Here is a 21,381-nt window from a genome sequence, read left to right as displayed (position 1 = left end):
GAAAGTACACAGCGCCGTCTAGCGCCAGGAGGACTGTAGCGTCGCTTTATTCCGGAAATGTAGCTGAGAAACATGAAATGCAGAGGTCACATTTTGTGTGCACGTTCACTTGCCCCCCCAAAAAAGAAAAAGAGTAAGGTTAGCGTTGGGGAATGTGTACACTCATAAACGAAAGGCTTGAAGAGGAAATGAAAATGAAATGGAACAAAAGACAAAGTGAAGTAGTCATGACACTCCGTTTCGAAAAGTTCACCAGAGAACGGTGTTAAGCATCTCATGTTGAGCGAATGACTCATGTCGAGCATCAGAGCCACACCAACAGCATCCATATGGACTCAAACATTTGGCATGTTTTGCACTGACTGAGAAGGTCCAGTCCGGACATCCATCACTGACTCCAACCTTTCCGTCAGCGAGCGTCTTAACATTCGGTTGAAGTCGTTACCGATGAAAATATAAAGAACGGGTGATAGAAAACTGTTTGCCGCAGCCAGAGTGGTGCCCACTCGCATGCCGGTATGAAGACTCTCCAGGCTGACTTTCTTCACGTCCAACTCCAGGAGAACAAAAGTGTGGTAGGGAACCCAGCACACAAAGAAGCAGCAGATGAGGGCCGCCATGATTTTGTAAGGCTTGCTGGATCTAAATGAACAAGACGCACGCACGGCTAGGTTAACGCTTTGACGTGCCCAAGCATTTCATTCCGAAACGAGACCAGCGTCATCAGAATTTGACAGCTTTGCACGTTTTTGGCGAAGCCTAAAGCCAGCGGGAAGGAAGAAGAGGTCCCACCTGATGCTCATCCCTCGCAGCTTGGCCGCCAGCACGGCGCTGCAGCACACGATGGCCAGGAAAGGCACCAGGAAGCCGCACAGGAAGCGGCTCAACGCCACCGCCTTGTGCCTGGACGGCGCCGTGTAGCGCACGTAGCATCGGACCACGTCTCCTTGGAGCGCCGTTTGCCGGACAGCCAGCGAGGGCAGGGTGAGGAGCGCCGAGAGCACCCACGTGAGCGCCACGGCCGCCGAGGCCCCGCGGACCGTGCGGCGGTTCCGCGACCACACCGGGAAGCAGGTCAGCACGCATCGGTCGGCGCTGATCACAACTAAAAGGAAGACGCTGCTGAACATGTTGAAGAAGAGCGCCGAGGACGCCAGCTTGCACAGCGCTAGTCCGAAAGGCCAGTGCGAGGTGAGCGTGTAGGCCGCCTCCAAGGGCAGGAGGGCGCAGAACAACAAGTCGGAGACGGCCAGGCTCAGGTACCAAGTGGTGATGACTGTTCTTTTCATCTTCCAGCCGCAGATCCAGATCACCAGGGAGTTCCCGGCCAGGCCCACCACGCAGACCAAGACGTTGACGGCCACCAGGAAAGGAGTCAAAGACGCTTGGTTGCCGCCAACATTCACCGTGCCAAAGAGGCTGACATTTTGTTCGCTTTCGTTGTCGGCGGTGTAATCTCCAAACTCGATGTAATCCACAGTCATCCTAATATATCATCGTATATTAGCACTGAAATATTTCATTATATATTATTATTTTTGAGGTAGTTAGCCCGCAATATTATTTCATTGATCTGACAGGCGTCACACACCTAAATGTGAACATTCCTGGATCCTAAGCAGTCCTCCAAAGAAAGTTTCCAATTGAACTTGTACCACTCTAGTCAAGACAAAACCAAATTGTTCGTACTTACTTTGTGTGCTGGTCTGGGTTTGAAGCAATCCACACATAAAGCATATTTCTGCTGACTCCCATGCAACTACATAACTTCCCATATTTTTTTGCTTGCAGGCCAGTTCCTGAAAAAGTGGCACAATATGAAATTAGCCCCACCCCCCCCGTTATAATTATTTTTTGTTTTATTGTCGAGCATTCACTTTATTTTAACGCAGCAGCATGGACCAGAGTTCCACAAAGCGATGATGGCAGGCAAACGGTTGTTTAAGAATGCCGTCAAAGTGATCATTTCAAAATATTACCACTTGCGGGTATTTGAGGATATAAAGTAATAATATATAATGTCTTGTAAAGTATAATGTCTTGAACATGATCGTTAATTCTAACCTAATTGAAGGTCATTTGAGAAACTGCGTAAAATAGGCGCAGTCGTGAGTATCCCCGCCCCCTTGTGGTGACGTATGTTACGTAAAGCATTAGCCGTTAGCTGCCCTTAAATAATCGCCGTGTTTCCAAGTGCGTCACTTCGGTTGTGTTGTTATTGAATTGAAGAGCATGGCGTCCGCTGTGGTGATCAAATGCCTCAGTCCTCTCACTTTACTCACGAGGAGACTTTCTGTTCCCGAAATCTTTTCCCAGTGTTGCTATCACCAGAAGGTAGGAAGTACCATTATTTTATTTGATTTGAAATGGATTTTTTTTTTTATACTCATGATGGCGTTGTTAGGAAGTGGATCTGTGTGGATAACAAGTGTCACGTTAGATGACCTCCAAATTATTTTTATAATCGTGTAAAATCTTCATTCATTTTAAAATGTAATGGAAAATATATTTCCAGGTGCGTCACAGCGATTTCGGATGGTCAAATGTTTGTTTGTTTTTAAGAAAAAAAAACATTTCAATGTGAAAGTATCATTTCACAATCATTTGCATCTTGAGTTTCATTTTCAGGGATACGAAAGTCCTGTAATATATGTTCATTTAAATTTCAAAAATCTTTCTGCTCTACAAATGTAAACTAAAATATAGTTCATTTGGGGTTTGTTTTTACAGTGTATTTATTGTAAGTGCAAATATTAAGAGCTATTTGACCTCAAAATGTAGATTTATTAAAGCAAACCAATTGTAGCCAAGCAGCTAAATGTGCTTCTTAGACACATGCTGATTACAACTAAAAAAAAAACCAAAAATAAACATTCGAATGGTCGCATGCCTTGGTCACTGTGACTTGCAGAAAGTTGGCGGCAGGGGTTCAGGGGGAGTTCAGGCTGCAGTCGTTGTCATGGCAACGAATGATATCCTGTCCTAATGCGTTTACTCCATTGTGACTCACGGAATGGAGTCCGTGAGGGAATTGGGGGGGGGTAACTTGATGTCTGGAGCTGACCCGAGTTGTGTCGAAGGTGGTGGATCATTACGAGAACCCTAGGAATGTGGGCACCCTGGACAAACACTCCAAGAAAGTGGGCACCGGCCTGGTTGGGGCGCCGGCGTGCGGCGACGTCATGAAGCTTCAGGTTTGCCGTCACGTCTGTCAGGCCCTCTATCGTCAATTGAATTCACTCCATTTGAGGGTTGGTGTCTTTTTCCCCGTTGACAGATCGAGGTCGACGACGAGGGCAAGATCGTGGACGCCCGCTTCAAGACGTTCGGCTGCGGCTCGGCCATCGCCTCCAGCTCGCTGGCCACCGAGTGGATCAAGGGCAAATCTGTGAGGGGCGGTCGACCCAGACTACGACGTGTCCTGTTGCTGACGGTGTAGCGTTTTCTCTTTGAGGTGGACGAGGCGCTGAGCATCAAGAACACGGACATCGCCAAAGAGCTCTGCTTGCCGCCTGTCAAACTGCACTGCTCCAGTACGCAACACAACATATCTCACTTCATGCTAACATCCAATGCAAAACATCCGCTAACCTTGGTTCCATTTTTTGCGTATCAATTGACGCCTCTCTCCTAGTGCTTGCCGAGGACGCCATCAAGGCGGCGCTGGCCGACTACCGGCGCAAGCAGCAAGACGACCAGCAGGTGGCAGCCAATTGAGCAGCGCTTCCCGTTTGGCACAACCCGCGTTACTTCCTGCACCTTATAGAAGCGGACCCGGTGTGTGATGTCACCCAAGTGAACGTCGCCTGTCACGCATGCGCACAGCAACTTCATGTATGTAACCAAGCAACAGTGTGTCAATTATCAAAATAAAACCAATCCAGCATGACAAATTGTCTGAGATGTTTTAAAAGGAGCGAATATCTCAAACAGCATCAATGCTAAATGTGTTTGCATGCCTATGCTGTTTTTCATTATTTATTAGCATTTGGCTAAAGGAGCAACACTATGCGCTTATTTTAAATGCCCAATATTTCATGATCTATAATCCGATCCAGTCCAAGGCACATTGACAGGAAATGGACCATTAGGCACCTCAATCACAGCAGCGATTCGAAGGCAGAACTTCCAAACTGCTGGCCGATCATGCTGCCCAATGTGTCGTATGTTTCAAACTCAATCAGCAAGTGAACGGCAAGGCCGACATGCTAAGCGCTAGTCCCGCCACCGCCGTGTACATCGCTTTCAAAAAACTCAAAACGTGCTTTGTGGTATGTCCGGGGTGGGGTGTCCCTTTTAGAAGGCTGTTTTCTCCCCAGCGATAAGCTGCAGAGTGGCTGAATCGTTGTGAAGATGCAAAGACGGAGGTCGCAGATTCCGGCTGCTAGCTGGCTCCCGCAACTCATCTTCGGGCTGCTCCGCCCCATCGCCCTGCGGTGACGCTTCGGGCGCCTCGCCGGCCTGGTCCGCAACCGGATGCGGCGGCGGCTCATCCGCCGGCGTCTCTGTCCTGGAGCTGTCCTCCAAAGTTTTGGTGGGAGTCCTCAGACTCTTCGCCACCCTCGTGATGTCCGCCTGGAGCTGCTTGTTGGAATCTGTTAGTTGGCTTTCCCGATGGGTGGCGGCCGCCGTCTTCTCCTTCTCGGGAATTTCATGAAATCCCCTCGCCCCACCGCTCTTGTCCTGCTGGTCTACGTACATCCTGGCGGGGTACGACGACGGGTAGTAGGTGTGGAACTTCCGCCGCCTCGTCAGGAAGACGGCGCCGCACACGGCCAGGAGCGCAATCAAGACCAGGGACGCCACCACCAGGACCAAGACCATGTGGTCCCGCAGAAAGTCCACCACCTGGCTCAGGAAGTCTTGCGGCGTGAATCGGTGGTCCAAGGCGGCGCTGGAGGTCGTGACATCGTCCGGTTCCTCGAGGTCGCTACTGCCTTCCACCAAATTGTACAAGAGCAGTTTCATTGCGCTCCAGGATCTGGAGACAACAACACAAGTTACATCCTGGAATTGTCTGGAGATCAAGATATGCTCATCCATTATCTGAACGGCTTATCGATCAATGGGCTCAAAGGTGACATCACGCACAGAAAAGAGAAAAGCTCTGATGTCCAAATGATTCAGTGACATCACCTCAAAGCGCCGATTCCTCGTCCAATTGGATCGCTCGCGAGCCAAACCGACGGGATTGTAGGAACGTAATTGTTACTCTGCAAGGGGGGGGGGGGGGGGGCATACTCACTTCCTGTTTAGACCTTTTTGTGGGTCTTGCTATCAGAGACATGTGCACCTAATTTGGAAGTGATCGGTGCAACTGATGACGGGCGGGGGGGGGGGGGCACGACTTTTTTTCCCTGACCATCTGGAGACAACGTTTGAGTTGATCCACTTCAAAACAACCACGTTTGACTTCTGGGTGAATCGGCAAAATACAAAAGAAAGAAAGGCGTGATGATGAGGCTGCTTTTTGGGGAAATTCTGCAGCCCGTGCTCAAGCTAGGCCAAGTGAAACTTTATCTGGCTGAGGGGGCTGAGTTGATGTCCCCCCCCCCCCCCCCACACACACACACACATGCGCATGCCTGGGTAGTGTGACCCATAAATATTCAAATGGAATAATAAAATCCGTCCCAATAAGAGAGACAAACAACTTGCAAAGTCAGCAAAAAGCTTCAAGATCCTCACACTGGAAGCATCACTGGAAAGAGTTTGCCTTCATTTTGGAATGTAGCGCTACGACGGATGGAAAATACTCACCAGCCACCACTGAGGGAGAAGAAGAAGGAGAAGATGAGTTCCTGTAGGTAAAGAGCTCAGATGAAGAACGGAAAAGTGGAAGCATAAAGGGCCAGCGTGGCGAACTGGTCCACTTTCCTTGTGCGGAATGGTCGAAACAGACGGCGCCGTTCAAAGGCATGAGCGGACCTCCCTCCCTCCCCGTCTCCCTCCTTCCTTCTTCATCAGTACTCCTCCCCCCGTTGACTCTACACAGATTGTTCTTGTTAGCCAGATGTTGACATTGTGCTGCTGAGGTGGAGGTAGGGCCAAGTCACGGCTTGGGCGCCTCCCCAAATGGAGGAACGAAACATGTCACTTTAATGCTCTTGTTTGAGTAAAACCCTCAACTTGTCCTTCTCAGTGAGCCCCAAAAAAGGAAGAGAAGAAAAAAAAAAGACTCAATCAGTCGTCTGAGGCAACTAATGCAGGAAAAGGTGAATGTTTCCTGTGTGGCCTTCCTCCAGAATGGGGGTTGGAATCCAAAGTGTTTGCCTCTTGGACTAACATTTGACACTTTATATGGTCATCATCAGCGACACGAGGCGTCGGCAGACACCTCCAAGGCGCTGCAGAGAATTTGTGAGGAGTCAAAGCGCAAACGACGGAACCCACTTTGATGGCGACGGTTGACAAATAGATTCATTTCCTCCTATAGGCTAGCATACCGACTTGGGCTGATAAAACATTTGACTCGTCCTCTTACCTCAACGCAAATTTGTTATTTGTTCAACTCATCAAAAAACACAGCCAAACAAAAGGCTGCTAGCTCAATGCTAACACACAATGAGAAATGCTAATGAAACGAGCATCTAAATTGTACTTCAGGAAACCAAAACAGAATCCAGCCATCATGAAAAGAAATAGTTTTTGTTTTTCAACAAAATATTGACCCAGTATTTGCATACAAGTCTTTTTATTATTATTCAGCGTTTAGCCACTTAGCATTTACACAAAGAACCTAGGCTACATTCAGCTCCTCTACATATGTCCTCCAATCGTTTCTTTTGTCTCTTGGTAGAGATGTGAGATCAACATATAGTTCCTTGACACTTAGCCAGAACATTGGCGCCAAAGTCAACCAGCAAACCTGAGAACCCAAAGGCGGACGTGCTAAGCGCTCGTCCACCGTGCTAGCAAAAGGCGCGACGGAAGACTCACCATCCATCCGGACAAAGTCGGCCTTTCTAAACACACCTGTCACCCTCGGGAAGGAAGCTGCTTAGGGTGAGGTTGTCGTCCATGTCATCGTCGCTGTCCCCGCCGGCGCCGTGAAGCACCAAGACTCCGTTGGAGACCGGGCTGCGCTGCCGCCTCACGCCTTCGTAGTTCCTCACGGGCAGAAGCGACGACATGAAGGTCATCTCCGTCTGGTCCTGGACCTTCCTCGGCTTGTAATTCCTGGTGGAGAGTTTGGCGCAGAGGACGATAGTGGATACCATGAAGATGGTGGCCAGGGCGGCCAGGCAGGCGATGGCCACCAGGCAGGGCTTCACCACGCCACGGGGGGAGCACGACTGGTTCTCCGAGACGGGGGGATTCTTCGGGCTGACGCAAGGCGCCCGAGTGGTCGTCGGGCTCGAGGACGTTCCCGCTGAGGTGGAGCTCGGGCTTCTCGTAGCAGTAGGAGCTCCGGGCCTTACCGTTGTTCCGAAAGCTGGAGGACTCGTTACCGGAGGCCCACTTGGTAGCTCAGGGGGTTCTCGCGTTGGAGTTGTCCCAAAACCTGGAGGAGGTCTGTGACTTTGGCTCGGGATTGGCGTCGACTCAGAGCCGGATCTCGTTGATTGGGGAGGGTCTGCTGTGGAGACCAGCCTGGTAGGATTGGAGTTAGTTGTCCAAGATGTCACTGGGGGGCTTTTATGACTTTGGATTGGGAGTGGAGTAGACCAGATAGTGGCCCTTGGTGCTTCTGGTGTGGAAATGGAATTGGCCAAAGATGTGTTCGAAGCTGACAGAATGGTGTGGCCTTGGATCGGGGTTGGAGTAGCATCTGGGACAGAGCTGGAGGTCTCTGGTGAGGAGAGTGGACTTCTTCGAGCAGAAAGATCCTCAGGTTTCAAAGAGCCAGTAGGAGCCGGTCCCCTAGAAGTCTCTGGAGAATGGACTGGAGTTGAATTTCCCTTGGAGCCAGAGATGGAGCTGGTTCTTGCTGCTTCTGGTGTGGTGGTCAAACTGGAAAGATTCCAGTTAGCAGGAGATGTGTACGCGGCGGTCTTTTGACTTTGAGTGGCCACTAAAGTGGACTGGATTGTGCTCTTTGAGGCTTCAGGAGGCTTTGCTGGTGTGGAGATCAGACTTCCGGAGGAGGAGTTGAAGATAGGATCGGAACTCTCGGGAGCAGATGTTCTTCCCGTTTCAAAACCCGGAGTGTGATTCTGGATTGGCAACGGATCCGAATCCCTTTTGGTGGCATCTTGACCAACTTTGGAAACCTCTTCAAAGGTCAACCTGGTCTGCGTTTCATCCGTGGTAGGCACCACCGAAGCGCTGGAGACCAAAAGCGAAAGGCAGCCTGACAGCAAAAAGCAGTTGATGCCGAGAGCCGCCATCTGAAAGAGCAAACAAACCGTGGTTTGCCTCCAAATGAGGAAACGCCGCGTTGCTTGCAACATGTTGAGCAACAAAGATGGAATATGGAAAGCCTCTTACCTGAAGTCCCCAACAGAAGCAAGCGCTCAAGTCATGCCAGCGCCGACGATGACTCGTCCGCCTCCGCCGCGTGTCGACTGTGACACACGGCCGACAGAAACAGGAAATGTTGGCGCTGGAGGAAAAAAAAAAAAACACCGAGGCGCTTGCGGCCGAGGCGCTTGCGACCGAGGAGGGAGGAAGTGGCCTTCAATTGTGACACGTTGCGCAAGGAAGTCGATCACTCACTTCTGCAAATGCCAGGCGCTAGAATCCGTATACCGGGCTTTGATCGGGCCGGCTCAGCCATTTTGCCCACCACAGCTGATTTGTGTTGGTCAAATGTGTGTGTGTGTGGCGTTTGAGAAAACTCCCCGCACGCTTTGCTGTCACTTTTTGAGTGTAAAATCTTTATTATGTGCACAGAAGTCATCATCATCATCAGCGGCGGTGGCGTGAAACACAAACCGACCAAACGGGGTGCGAGCGAGCGAGGGCTTCCTCGTCCCAACCCCCCAAATTGGCTTGACTTTAGTTTGGACTCCGCAAAGATCCACACCGACCGACTGCGCGAGCGAGCGACAAGAGGCATCACTACAATTTGCACGACATTTTACACCGGATATGCAAGCCCCGCCCCCGCCGCCCACCTGGCGAAAAGCCCCCAATGTGACATTTCTTACACGTTTCAAGTTCTTCCACATTCATTGATGGACAAAAAGGTTGCTTTAAAAAAAAAGGTCTACCTGGAATGTACGTACAACAGGACAGAAAATGCAAAAAAAAAAAAATAAGTGCATGAAACTGCACACGAGTAATATTTGGCAACACGGAAGATGAGAGGAAATACTGATGCTACACAAACGGCACATGACATTAAGACTCTTTCTTTTCCGTCTGTGTGTCTAAGCGTGTGGAGGAGTGGAGAGAAGAAGAAGAAGGGGCGGGCGGGCGTTGGGAAATGGAAGAAAAAGTTCATCTTGGAATGTTGGCCTGCCTGGCGGCTCCAAATTGGGTCCAGCGAAGGGGGGGGGGGGGGGGGGGGTGAGCTGGGGGACTTACATGGCAACCTTGGCGACCTGCTCTTCCAGTCTGGCGATACGCCGGTCCTGCAGGATGACGCGGTCCCGCAGAGACTTGAACTCTCGGAGAACCTCTTCCAGTTTGTCTTCCATCTTTTGCTGGAAAAAAAACGACACGGGCTTTGAAAGCGGCGCCGCGTCGGCGCTGATTCGCCACTTGTCGCATTTCTTCCGACCGCATTCATTCCGCTACTCCAGCAAAAACGAGAAAAACGGGCCGCTCCGATGGGCCGTTCGCTAGCAGCTCGCGGACTCACCGTCGCCGGCTGCGCGGGAGCGTGAGACGTAAGGTTCTTCTGGACGTTGGCGGCGTTTTCGCTCTTGGCGGTGGCGGCAGCTTTGCCGTCCAGGATGTTGGCTTTGACCACTTTGAGGTCTCGGCTCTTGGTGGGCACGTAGCCGTCTTTGAGCGAGATGAGGACCGGGCCGCCGTTCTTGCCGGCGAACCACTCTTCCGCCTCCAGGGCGGGGTCGGGCCCCGCCGTGTCCGGGTACAGGTCGTCCTGGAACAGGTCCGACTGACAACAAGTTTTATGAGTTGCCGTGTTCCTTTTCATTTGTATTTCCTTCATTTCCTACGTGTGCACTTGTAGCAAACATGAATTGAGCCTCACCTTCCGAGGGACGGTCATGATGATCGGTTCACATTTCCTCTCCTGTAATTTGTAGAACCTGTCAAGAGGACATTCGGCATCAATCGAGGCCAGCCCGATGCGTGTTGAAAACGGCGGCCGTCCGTACCTGGCAATTTCACATTTGTTGACATCCAGCCCGCGCTTGGGCATGTAGCCCATGCCCCTCTGCGGCTCCTTGGTGGTGAAGGTGTTGAGGTAGTGCACGTACGGAGCCTCGTCCGTGATCTCAAAGTAGCGAATGCTGCTGTCGCCCTGCCGAAGGACTAAGCGTGAGGCGCGGCAACGGCGGCAGACGCAAGAACGGCGGCAGACGCAAGAACGGCGGCAGACGCAAGAACGGCGGCAGACGCAAGAACGGCGGCAGACGCAGCAACGGCGGCCGCCCGACCCTCACCTTTCCGCAAAGGTACACGATGTTGGTGTCCGGGTCAAAGAAGGGCAGCAGGACTCCGTTGCTGGAATCCATCTCCTGAACGCAAATGGGCTCCTCCATGTTGTCCTGCAAAGTCAAGTCAGACGTGAACCACGTTGCCCTCTGACGCCCCCCAGCGGCCATGGCCAACATGACTGAGTGACATTCCAGGCAGGCAGGAAGCATGACATACGGTTTTCCAGAGCGCGAGCTGGCGCTCGCTCATGCGGCTGAATCCGGTGGTGAAGATCTTTCCGTCTGCTAGGAAGATTGCTCGCATTGGCCGAGCTCCCTCGTGGGCTTTGTCCTTCTCCTGAAAACACATCGACGCTCGCCGGCTCGTCACGCGGGACAACTGCTTTTCGCACGCAACGGCCAGCGGGCTCACCGCCACAATCTTCTTCTTGCGCGGGTCCACCACGCGGACCTTCTTGTCCTTGCAGGCGGTGCACAGTAGGCTGCCGTTGCGGCTCCAGCTGACGCTGAAGATCACGTCGGGGTGCATGTCGTCCAGGGTGATCATGGCCTCGCCGGTGCCCACGTTCCAGATGATCACCTGGTTGTCGCACCCTACGCAGGGGTCGCAAAGACTGCTCAGAATTGACCCCGCGAGTCAGGTCGGCCCGATTACCGGACGTCTCGTAAAAAAAAAAATCAAGCGGGGCTTGTTTCCTCCCTGAAAAGGGTCGGTCGGGGCCCTGTGGCACTTACCGGCGCTGAGAAGAACGTTGCGAGCGGTGGGGTGCCAAGACACAATGCCCACCCTCTTGGAGTGGCCCTCCAGAACCACCACGGCCTCAGAGAGGGGGGACTCCAGGCCGTTCTCGGGGATCTGCCAAACCTGGGACGTACACGACGGCAAAATGATCCGCTTTGCTTCTCAGAGGTCCAAAGGGCCTTCTTACCATGACGGTGCAGTCCTCGGAGCCGCTGGCGATGACCAGGTCATTGTGGGGGCACCAGTCGATGTCCAGCACCGGACCCGTGTGACCGCACACGGTGGGGAACACCTTGTCGATGCGGCCCGTCTACGGCACACAGCGAGCGGGCGAGAGAGTGAGCGGGCGGGCGGCATGCTTTCAAAAAGGCCGTCACGTCCATTTGCTCTTTTATATCGATACAAATTTGAAATGGATCAAGCGGCCGAAGCTGATGGCGTGCTCATTGATGGAAACGGAACACGCCATTGATGAGTGCTCTAAAAGCTATCCAGCCCCACCACAGGATGGTTTCTTGACTCGTCTTGGATTTTTTAACGCTGACCTTGTGCAAAGGCAGGACGAGGAAAGCGCCGCCGCCGCTGGCCTCGATGATGATGGCCACAAACTTGGGGTTGACGGCGCAGAAGGAGCTGTCCCATGTGACCCGAGAGACGCGGATGTCGTCGTAGCACTGGTCGTTCCTCAGCGCCTGGCCGAAGACGTGGCGGAACTTGCTCTGTCGCACAACCCGCCGCAACATGTCTGCCAAATACGACGTTGAAGCGGTTAGTGAGCACAATGACAACAAGGCGCCGCCGCCGCCGGGATCACAGAGCGCCGTGGGACGGGCCAGACGTACGCCATGGTACAAAATGCCCCAAATGGGCCAATAATAAAAACATCTCTTGCCACATGGGCTCAATTACATTCAAATATGAGGGAGGTTTTAATCCCACGCGTTGGACTTTCTTCCACTGCAGCTTTCCCCCCCCTTGTCTTCTTCTTCTGTTCTTTTTAGCACAATGTCCTCGCTCGCACACAGATGTGAAGTCATGGAGGCAACATCTGCACCGGGCTAACTTAAACAATGGTGGTGGCTAGCTGCTAACGTTAGCCTCCATCGAACCACCGGGGGCTCGTCGTCGTCATTTTGTACAATTGAACCCATTTTACGAAGTAGAGGTGTGCGTGGTCGTTTAAGCGCCACGCACGGTGGATTTGAGTCCATTCAACCACACGGGACGCGTTTAATAGCGAGCTGGCTAGCCACCCAAGCTAACATTCATTGAAGAGGCTCGGCTCGGCTCGATGTTGAGTAATGACATCCAGATGCTTGCCACAAACACTTTGCTGCTGTTTTACGCGTGTATGAGTATTTAATTGCAGGAAGATGAGATATGATGGACGCTTTCTGTTGGACTCCATCACCCGCTCTCAGCATCTGGCGGGCTGGGCTGGGCTCGCCTCGCCTAGCCCATTTTAGCCTAGCCGCCTAGCCGCTAGCTGCTGCCGCCGCCGCGGTGGACCGCCGCCAGCTGACGCAAGTGCAGATATTTCCACCCAGCCCAGCCTAGGAGCTAACGGATGCTGCGGAGCTCCCCGACCGTCACGTCCCCCGAAAAAGCACACGGCCGTCTTACCTGTAAAATCGACGCCGCAGTTCTTTCCCGAGGACAATCAATCACGACACATGAATGAGTGGAGTTTTTCGGCGCGCCCTTCTCCTGCAGGACGTTGGTTCCTCCAGTATCCCTTGTCTCCACGCACGCACGTGAAAATCCTCCTCGTACTATGCTTGTGCGCGTGTCAGGATGTTCGAATTTCGCACGCCCTTTGCGCTCATCCCCTGCATGAAAGTGTCGCTTGCTTGCTCGCTCGCTCGCTCGCTCGCTCGTTCTTCTCCCCCGAAAAAGCACCGTTATTACATTCAACGGGGTTTGGCGATGGGCTACTGCACATGCGCACACCGAGGCGCTGGATGCCACGAATGTGTGAATGGAGGGAGACGCGACGCAATGACGTGACGTGACGCGAGGGGAGGAGGGAAGCCGAAAGGGGCAAGAAGATCGCTGGATGCTGCCTGGGGGAGAACCACAGCGATGGTGCACCCTTGCGACACATTTGGAAAGCTCAAGTTGACAAAGGCATGGAAAGGAAGACCTCCGTCCTTGGAAAAATGGCGCACATCCATCCATCCCTTTTGAGATCCTTCACCCTGGCCTGGTTTTGGAAACACTGTAGGTGAGGAGATCTGGAGGAGAGCATGGCAACATACCTTTTTTGGGAGACGGTTGATTTTCTCGCGCCCTCTCCTTGGATTTCTTCGGGACGTCAAAGGCGTTCTTCATCTGGGACACTTTGACGCTGGGGTTGCGCTCCAGCACCTTGGCCTGGCTTTTGGCCCCTTCCGCTCGAACTCGGTCCTCCTGACTTCTCCTGACGCTTTCCTTGACCAGTTCGGACACCGGCTTGTAGGAATCGGCTTTGTCGCCGTCCGGTCGCCAGTCGGTGGAATTGTTTCGCGGGTCCGTCCTTTCGGGCGGAAGCGCTCGTCTCAAAGGTTCTTGGCTTTCCTGGTCTGCAAAGGGATTTCGGGGCTTTGACGCAATCGGTGGCGGCGGCGGCGGCGCTGCTGCTTTTTCAGACAGATTGCGTCTCTCCAGGAAAACTCTCCTCCGCACCATGTCCAAGTCGACGGGATCTTCGTCAGGAGACAACTGCGCCACTCGGGCGCAGTACTCAAAGTCCACCAAGCCTCCGTAGTCGTTGTCCGTGCGGTCCCGCGGCCAAGAACCAAACTCTACCGAGCGACGACGTACGTCGGAGCGCGAGGCGTTCCTCTCGTCCCACAAGGGGCACATGTCCTGATTGGTGGCGCCGCCCGTGAGGAAGCCTTTTTGAAGGTCCACGGTGTGTCTCCTCCTGGCCCTCTCTTCGGAACGGAGGTGATCTTTGCCTCGTCTCTCGGCGGACATCAGCTGAGCCGTTTTGAGCTTGATGAAGGGCTTTGGCGGTTTTTTGGGAACCGGCGGAGGCGGACCTTTGCTTTTCGCCTTCTCCTCCGACAGCTGTAATTCTTTCTCCGACGGTGGAGGAGTGACCGGCGCAGCCTTCAGCCTTTTTGAGACCGCGCCGGCAAACCCGTCCTGGGCGACTTGCCCTCGGCTTTTTCCGACCGCGGCGTCGACCTCGTCTCCATCCTTAACGGGCGATTGACCCGCTTCTGTTTGAAGCGCAAAGTCCTCCTCGTCCGGAGGTCTGCACATATCTTCACCGTGCCATCTGTTCCCGCTGGCCTCCATAGCCCAAGAGGCGTCGCAGGCCGGAAGCTTCTCCGATCTGGTCTCGCCGAAGTTCAGAGCACATTTTGAGTCCTCAGCCGTAGCGGCGTCCTGCCGACCCTCCCCGTCTCCACCCACCACAGGTCCGTCCCTCGGAGCGAGATGCCCGATTGGCCGCTCCGTTTGGGGATCCGAATGCTCCCCCGACCCGGGGGAAGCTCCCGGGGCGGACGCCACGCCCTCCCGGCCGTTGCGCGACTCCTCGTCCTGCATCTTGTCCACCCTCTGACCCATGTTAGCGGTTCTGTCTTACAATCAGAAAGGCAGGCGGCGGATGTATTAATAGCAGCGTAACAAGGGTGACATCACACATCAGGCGTCGCTGTCTATCTTTAAAGCGTTCCGAAGCCCCTCTTCTCTATTTTGGTCCCCCCCCCACCCGCCGACGGCCTTCCTATCTATCTTCTGCGATGCAGGAATGCGTTGGCGGCTAAAATTAGGCGACCCGCATGCGGCCGGCCGGTTGAGTCAGGAGGCCAATAAAGGCAAGCGGATACGCGAGATAAAAAGGTCACGTTGAAATTTCGGGGGAGTCCCGTTTATTGGAAAAGTGATCGGAGCGAGCGCTTTGGATTCTTTGGTTTTGTCAAAATAGCTTCAGAGATGGCGTCAATCGGCTAACGTCGTATTGACTGATTGTTTGTCACCTTTGAACTCATTCGGTGCCATTGCCGGTTGTAGATGTCAACGATATTGACTGGGTTGAGTTAAGCAAGCTGGAATATCGGCATTTGACTCGAGTACACGTGCTGAAACCTGTCCTGCTTTGTTTGTTGCGATGCTTGTTTTGGTTACGGCGTCCCGCGCAAAGGTCAGCCAGAATTGGCGGGCCCAATCACAGGTGCCGCCGCCGCCGCCGCCGCCGCCGCCGCTCTGAAGCGCTTGTCTGGCGGATGGCGAAAGGATTATTGCACAACGGCGAGGACAAAGCTCAGCTGACCCGAGTGGCACGCAGAGGAGCGGCGTCATGGTTATTTTTAGGCTCGGGAGAAAACGCAAAACAACGGCTTGGATTTTTAAATAGCCGCCGGCTAACCATCATTGAGCATCATGTTAGCGTGTGTCACAAGACTTCAGTTCCTTTGCGTTGTTTTTTCGATTTTTTTTTTCTCTCAGCTGTCTACCAGAAAACGTGGAAATTAATGAACAATGAAGTTCAGCGGGAGGGACACAAGCACTGCGTGTAAAAAGACAAAAATGTTGGAAGGAATACTTACCAAGCGAGAAGGACAAAAACAGCAGGACGCTCTTCCCTGACTGTTTTCCTGCAAGAACTCAATAACCCAATTAGAGTCCCAAGGGGGAGGCACAAGAAGACATGGCGCCGTTTGTTTGCATGTTGCTCACACACCTTTTTCATCGTAAAGCCAAAAGCGTCAGCAATGTACAGTTGTGAAAATTGGAAAACAGCAGCCGTCAAACAACCAAATCCTTCCTGACGTGATCAAATCAATAATCAAATCAAAATACATTTGTGTTTTACGTCCTTCCTTTGGCCAGCAACCTAACTAAGTTAAGAATAGCGTCAAATTGTGTCCATTTGACCCGTCTGGCGCAAAAGCGGGCACCGGTTTCTCGGTTGCGTCGTGCAAAAGGATCCACTTCAGATGCCGCAAGGGGTTAAACGCAGAGTGAAGGCAAAACCAAATGAGTCAAATAGAACTCGTGGAGCAGTTTCTGGGAGCCACTTAGCGTCGGCCAAGGAACAAGGAGAAGTGTTGTTGTTTGTCTTCAAAAAAGGAAGCCTCATCTCATTTACACACACACACACACACACACACAAACTAAAAGAATCTCCCTCGTGGTGGTGCAATAAGGAGCACGCCAAAAACAACAACAACAACAAGAACACGTCAGCCAAGCAAAGACGGTCAAGAATATCTTTGGAGAGGTTGCACTTTTACAAAAACAAAGCTGTGACGAGGATGCTTTGCACGTTTTGCCTTCCCCCATCCATCCTGGAAATGTACGTCTGCACAAAATGTCTCCTTGGCCACCTTGCCGTTTGAGTTGGGCCTTTCAAAATAAACTCTTGCGATGCAAAATGACGCGAGATATCGTCTGAGTAGCGGCGTTCTTTGTCATATGCTTAGGGAGAAGAACCGCTTTCGGAGGTTTGCCTTCAAATTGCAACTCCGAGAAGCCCACCGCGGCTTGGTCAAAGTCACACGACGCTACGCTACGCTACGGTAGCCTTCCAGGGAAAGACCTGATGGTCCTGTTTGTGTTTCAGCTTCCACAAAGTCCAAGCAGCCAACCAGCTCACTCGGATTCCAACTTCAGTTTGAGCTGGAGCTCCGCTGCCCCGCCCAGGGCCGGCGCCGCGTCAAACCACATCAGCCATCCCGGCGTCCGCTCCCCCATTCACTCCAGTTGGGCCATTTCCGAAGCGCTTTGTCCTCCGGCCTCCGCTTGGTCCGTGACGTCGTGCGTGGCGGCGGCGCCGGCGGGGTCTTCGCAACTCATGGGCGAGAGCGGCTTGTGGCGCAAAAGCGGCACCTCGGAGGAATGGCAGCACTGGACCGAGATGGGATCCGGGAGGGAGTGCGAAATGAAAACGGTCCCGGGTGGATCCACGCAGATGGTGGGTAGGGCGCAGTGTCGGGAGGGGTTGAGGCGGTGGGAGCGCGCCCCCGCCGGCCGCTCGCAGCGCCGCCCTTGTGGTAGACGCAGGCAACAGTCTTTGCAGGACTGGTAGGAGGGTTTGACTTTTAAGGGGTTGCCCGTGCTGGCGCTGTCCTGCGGGGAGGAGAAAAATGCCAGCGTTTGCACACAGCCATGTCGTTTGGACACGGGCCGCAAGAACTCACGTCAAAGGCAGCCGGGCAGCTCCGCTTGGCGGCCAGCCGGTTGCTGTTGTTGGTGTTCAAGTTGGCCAGACCCAGCCGGCTTTCCTCGGCGTGCTTCTTGCCCTCCAAGGCGGCCATCTCGGCCTCCTCCTGCTTGGCCTCCTCCTCGTCTTCCTCCTCCAGCGTGCTGAACTCCAGCCTCAGTCGCATGTCCTCCAGGGGGTCCAGGCGTCCGCACGTCTGCGCCCCCGTCCCGCCCCCTCCGCCCGGCAAGGCCAGGTGGGCCACGGGGAAGCCCTCGTCCTCCAGGAGGGCGTCTCGCTCCACGTCCTCGATCTCGATGAAGACCCTCTCCATGCCCAGCAGGGGGGGCCCACGCACGGGGGTGGAGGGCTCGCTGTCCAGCGCCGAGTCGGACAGGCGGCGAAAGTAGTAGTTGTAGTTGAGCGAGTCCAGCGGCTCCATCTCCAGACCTCGGCAGGGGGACGCCCCGCAGAGCCCCCAGGCCTCCTCCTCGCCGCCGCCGCCGCCGGAGGCTGCCAAGTCGTCCGAGGCTTCCTCGTCCGTGCCGGGTCGCCACAGCTTGTTGTGGCGCTGTTTGCTTTGGAGAACAAAGCAAAAAAAAAGAATCCATGCTAATTTGCGTTAGCCGCCGATGGCCTTTGGCATTATACGTTAGCAGTCGGCCAGTGGTCGTGTTGCTTTGCACCTGGCGTCCAGGAGGCTCTGGTAGTCCGCCAGCTGCCTCATGAATCCGGCGTTGGGCTGAGCGATGCCGCGCTTCTGCTTGACAAAGTTGTAAGCTTTCTCCAGCGGCCATCCGTACTCCTTCATGGCGTACGCCATGACCGTGGAGGCCGAGCGGCTCACGCCCATCTTGCAGTGCACCAGGCACTTGGAGCTGTTCTTCCTGAAGGGAGGGAGGGAGGGAGGGAGGGAGGGAGGGGCCTAATGGATCAGCGCTCAACTGCAAGTCCGATTCCGAACACGCTCACCTGGCTTTGACAATGAAGTTGTAGGTGTCGTTCCAGTGGGCCAGCAGGTCGCTGGCGTCCTCGTCGTACACGCGCACGTTGTGGTAGGAAAAGAGGCTCGGGAAGAAGTTGTCGATCTCTCGGCTCACGTTCACAATGTAGCCCACGCTGAAGAATAAAATAAAGGAAAAAGAGCAGCATTTATGGGACGTCAAGCTTGAAAAGACTCCGTCATCCTCTCACCCGTAATCACGAAGTTCCTCCAGGTTGGAAGCGTTCCATTCCGAGCCCTGCGGAACAAGAAAGAGCGTCGTCGGGCGGGCGGCCTGCAGCGTGAGCGTGTGTTGCGTTATTGCCCTTCTGACCAAGTAGAGGTGGTCAAAGATGGGCGTGGCCTTGTCCATCTGGCCCAAGATGAGCAGCATCTCGTTGTCGATGAACTCCTTGAACTCTTTCAGGTTGCAGCTGGTGTCTCGCTCCAGCTCGTTGCGGATCTGCCAAAGAAAACAAAGTTGCAACACGACTCGGATGTAGCGCCACGGGCTCGCTCGCTCGCTCTCTCGGGGCGCTCACCTCCTTGGAGGTGACGTTCTGCAAGTCTCGGACGGTCATGATGCCACGGAGCTTGGCTTTAATGGCGCTTTCCGTTCGCTCCCTTTCGGTGGGCCTGCGGAGACGGCGCAACCTCAGCGACCGACCTGCGCTGGTAAGCTAGCTAGTAAGTCCCAGGTTGGACTTGAGTCGAGTCATGCAACCGGACTGCGAGACTTTGGACTCACTGGTCCCCAAAGACGGCAGGGGAGTCTGGGCGGGTGCTCTCCAGGTCCATCATGGCGTTCCACTCGTCGACGCGGCTCTCCTCGGACGACATGCGGCTCTCGTAGAAGGCCGTCCAGGCCAGGGACGGGCCGCCGGGCAGGTAGCCCGAGCGGCGAGACACCTCGCACGCCTTGTGCACCACCCGAAGGGCGCACCTGAGCAACGCGTGGGCCGCCGTAAGCATAAGGGGCAAATCTTTGTGCCACTTTTACGACTCACCACATGGCCTGCACCGACACGGGCTTGAAGGCATGCGAGCGCCCCGTCGTCTTTACGCTGAAGCCTCTGCGAGGCAGAAAGAAAAATCGACAACAAGAAGCAATTCGTCCTCCTTTGACTGGCCGTCATGATAAAGCTCGTCTTACCCGTCTCCATCCAAGCGGATGTTGGTATCGCTCCACAGTGGCAGCACCATCCCGATGGAGCAGCTTTTTCTGGAGAGCCCGGACGACATCCATTTAAAACGCGGCAAAACGGGCCGACGACACGGCGGAGATGCTCAACCTGTCTTGCGGGAACAAGTCCACCCCGAGGACGACGTCCTCCTCCGTGTCCTGATGGCCGACGGTGTACACCAGCAGCATGTAGCGCTCCGACCAGCCGCTCTCCAGTCGCACCGCCTGACAAACGCAAGGACGTCATTTCCAAATTCACCCAACGATGGAGCGCCAAAGAACCGTACCATCTTAATGCGGTCTTCCGAGCGCAGTACGGTCAACATGACCTGCAAGTGTTCAGGCAAGTCGCCTGGAAACAAACACAAACGTGCACGTTGCCAACGTGGACACTTTTCGCGGGATGACTTTTGAACGTACCTGCGAGTGCGTGTTGGGTAGGTGTGTCGGCTGCCTCTGCGCTGCCGCCCTGCTGGAGGAAGAGGGCGGCTCCCTTCACCACGAAGAAGCTCTCCTTGAGGCTAACGACAACAACGACAACACATATCGGAGTGAGTATTTGACAGCAATAGGCAATCAGAGGAAAGTCCGTTTTAAACTATTTTTTGACTGTGTTTGTTACTGGCAGCATCAAAATGTCAAAAAGAGGACAGACTCACCATTGGTTATTTTTGCGATCCTCGTCGCTCCCAAAATCCTGTGCGACCGAAAAAACAACAAAATAAAAAAAAAACAAGGGAAAATAAATACATCAAATCCTCTTTGTCTTAAATAGGTGGAGAAAATATTTCCTTCTCTTTTTTCCCCTAATAACCCCCTCAAAACTCGAATGAAATGTGTTTTCCACAAAAAACATATTCCACGGAGGAAAAAAGAAAAACACAAACAAACAACAAAAACCCGTGTCACGCTCAGAACGAGTCATCACTTGTGTTTGTGGGGCTATGCTGCCCCCTGCTGTTCGAAGGCCTTAACAAACAAAACATTCAATCACTCGCAATCAAATGTAGGGCCAATGTGTGGAGGCGCCTTTTTAATAGTTTGGCCCTTCGCGTGAGCCCAAATATTAGGAACCACTCTCAGCCAATCAAAAGCAGCCTCGTCGCCATTAGGCAGCCACGCAGGCGTAGCGAATAAAGTGACCAAAGGAACACTTTGTTGTTGCCTTGGCTAAATCCGAAGCGACGATGCTCGCCCCTCCCCTCCCCACCCCACCCCACCCCACCGCACCCTCGCCGCAATTTTTAACTCCACATTTGCTTTCTTATTGGAGCGCGTCCACGTACCTCCCCCGCGCTGCTGCTCGAGGATGCTGCACTCGGGCTGGGGCAGCGCTGCAGAGTCACCAGGGCCATAGCTGGACGTGGACGTGGAGGAGGAGGAGGGGGAAGATGCGGGAAGATGCGCCGAGTTGCCCTCCGCTGTCACCGGGGAGAAAATGCCGAGTCAGGCCGAGCGACGCGGCTCCTCCACCGGCGCTTCCTGCAGAAGCAGGACGAGGAGCACAGGCGTGATAGTGACGCCGCTCGTGTCACTCGCGTGCGCATGGATGGCGAGAGACAAACAGAACGTAGGTGCGTGCGCGCCCGCGCTCGAGCGCGTGTGCGCGCGACATGCAGCTTTGTGGATGCCGCCTCTGATTGGCTGGCCTGGTTCGCGTCTGCGCTGTCATTGGGCCAATGTTGTCAAGGTGACTGGACAGACTCAGACCACAACCGCCCCACTAAAATGAATCATAATCATGATAATAATAATACTAATAAACGATGATGACACTTTGTCAGGATCTCTGTGTCATCGGACAAGTAATGTAATTCAACTGAA

General features: G+C 53.8%; 5 protein-coding genes and 1 long non-coding RNA gene across 11 annotated transcripts; 2 read left to right on the top strand and 4 right to left on the bottom strand.

Moving 5' to 3' along the window:
* Positions 1-31: 31 nt before the first annotated feature.
* Positions 32-5,950, bottom strand: LOC133163279 (chemerin-like receptor 1). Of its 2 annotated transcripts, none has more exons than XM_061293043.1 (4): positions 5,761-5,950; positions 1,592-1,799; positions 793-1,485; positions 32-642 (listed from the first exon to the last, which is right to left on the bottom strand). In XM_061293043.1, the coding sequence occupies exons 2-4, from the start codon at positions 1,603-1,605 to the stop codon at positions 336-338; spliced, it is 1,014 nt and encodes a 337-aa protein (XP_061149027.1). In that variant the 5' UTR covers positions 1,606-1,799; positions 5,761-5,950; the 3' UTR covers positions 32-335. The 2 variants fall into 2 exon arrangements, with proteins under 2 accessions (XP_061149027.1, XP_061149026.1); XM_061293042.1 differs by having other exon boundaries at positions 1,694-1,799; positions 5,761-5,948.
* Positions 2,171-3,893, top strand: LOC133163324 (iron-sulfur cluster assembly scaffold protein IscU-like). Its single transcript, XM_061293129.1, has 5 exons — positions 2,171-2,334; positions 3,081-3,194; positions 3,278-3,388; positions 3,455-3,533; positions 3,635-3,893. Exons 1-5 carry the CDS (start codon positions 2,233-2,235, stop codon positions 3,715-3,717), a joined length of 489 nt encoding a protein of 162 aa, XP_061149113.1. The 5' UTR covers positions 2,171-2,232; the 3' UTR covers positions 3,718-3,893.
* Positions 5,951-6,677: 727 nt separating the features above from the next.
* On the bottom strand, positions 6,678-8,620 carry LOC133163275 (mucin-2-like). 2 transcript variants are annotated; one of them, XM_061293037.1, is made up of 3 exons: positions 8,431-8,620; positions 6,940-8,330; positions 6,678-6,868 (listed from the first exon to the last, which is right to left on the bottom strand). In XM_061293037.1, the coding sequence occupies exon 2, from the start codon at positions 8,328-8,330 to the stop codon at positions 6,966-6,968; it is 1,365 nt and encodes a 454-aa protein (XP_061149021.1). In that variant the 5' UTR covers positions 8,431-8,620; the 3' UTR covers positions 6,678-6,868; positions 6,940-6,965. The 2 variants fall into 2 exon arrangements, with proteins under 2 accessions (XP_061149021.1, XP_061149020.1); XM_061293036.1 differs by having other exon boundaries at positions 6,678-8,330; positions 8,431-8,616.
* Positions 8,621-8,798: 178 nt separating this feature from the next.
* Positions 8,799-14,828, bottom strand: coro1cb (coronin, actin binding protein, 1Cb). 4 transcript variants are annotated; one of them, XM_061292966.1, is made up of 11 exons: positions 13,515-14,828; positions 11,802-12,001; positions 11,444-11,566; positions 11,250-11,379; positions 10,927-11,108; positions 10,732-10,851; positions 10,521-10,625; positions 10,233-10,378; positions 10,106-10,163; positions 9,749-10,009; positions 8,799-9,590 (listed from the first exon to the last, which is right to left on the bottom strand). In XM_061292966.1, the coding sequence occupies exons 1-11, from the start codon at positions 14,812-14,814 to the stop codon at positions 9,468-9,470; spliced, it is 2,748 nt and encodes a 915-aa protein (XP_061148950.1). In that variant the 5' UTR covers positions 14,815-14,828; the 3' UTR covers positions 8,799-9,467. The 4 variants fall into 4 exon arrangements, with proteins under 4 accessions (XP_061148950.1, XP_061148952.1, XP_061148951.1 ...); XM_061292968.1 differs by lacking the exon at positions 13,515-14,828 and adding an exon at positions 12,880-13,454; XM_061292967.1 differs by lacking the exon at positions 13,515-14,828 and adding an exon at positions 12,602-12,822.
* Positions 14,829-16,446: 1,618 nt separating this feature from the next.
* ssh1b (slingshot protein phosphatase 1b) lies at positions 16,447-20,975 on the bottom strand. Its single transcript, XM_061292981.1, has 15 exons — positions 20,844-20,975; positions 20,217-20,254; positions 19,978-20,078; positions 19,845-19,909; positions 19,667-19,782; positions 19,528-19,596; positions 19,382-19,447; positions 19,123-19,317; positions 18,917-19,010; positions 18,709-18,837; positions 18,587-18,633; positions 18,365-18,511; positions 18,079-18,279; positions 17,391-17,970; positions 16,447-17,319 (listed from the first exon to the last, which is right to left on the bottom strand). The coding sequence occupies exons 1-15, from the start codon at positions 20,910-20,912 to the stop codon at positions 16,945-16,947; spliced, it is 2,292 nt and encodes a 763-aa protein (XP_061148965.1). The 5' UTR covers positions 20,913-20,975; the 3' UTR covers positions 16,447-16,944.
* On the top strand, positions 19,913-21,335 carry LOC133163346 (uncharacterized). Its single transcript, XR_009716369.1, has 2 exons — positions 19,913-20,108; positions 20,831-21,335. It is a non-coding gene; the product is annotated as an uncharacterized LOC133163346 (long non-coding RNA).
* Positions 21,336-21,381: the final 46 nt, after the last annotated feature.

The sequence above is a fragment of the Syngnathus typhle genome, linkage group LG12 (assembly GCF_033458585.1).
Source record: "Syngnathus typhle isolate RoL2023-S1 ecotype Sweden linkage group LG12, RoL_Styp_1.0, whole genome shotgun sequence".
NCBI lineage: Eukaryota > Metazoa > Chordata > Actinopteri > Syngnathiformes > Syngnathidae > Syngnathus > Syngnathus typhle.
This window is presented reverse-complemented; position numbering and strand designations above follow the sequence as displayed.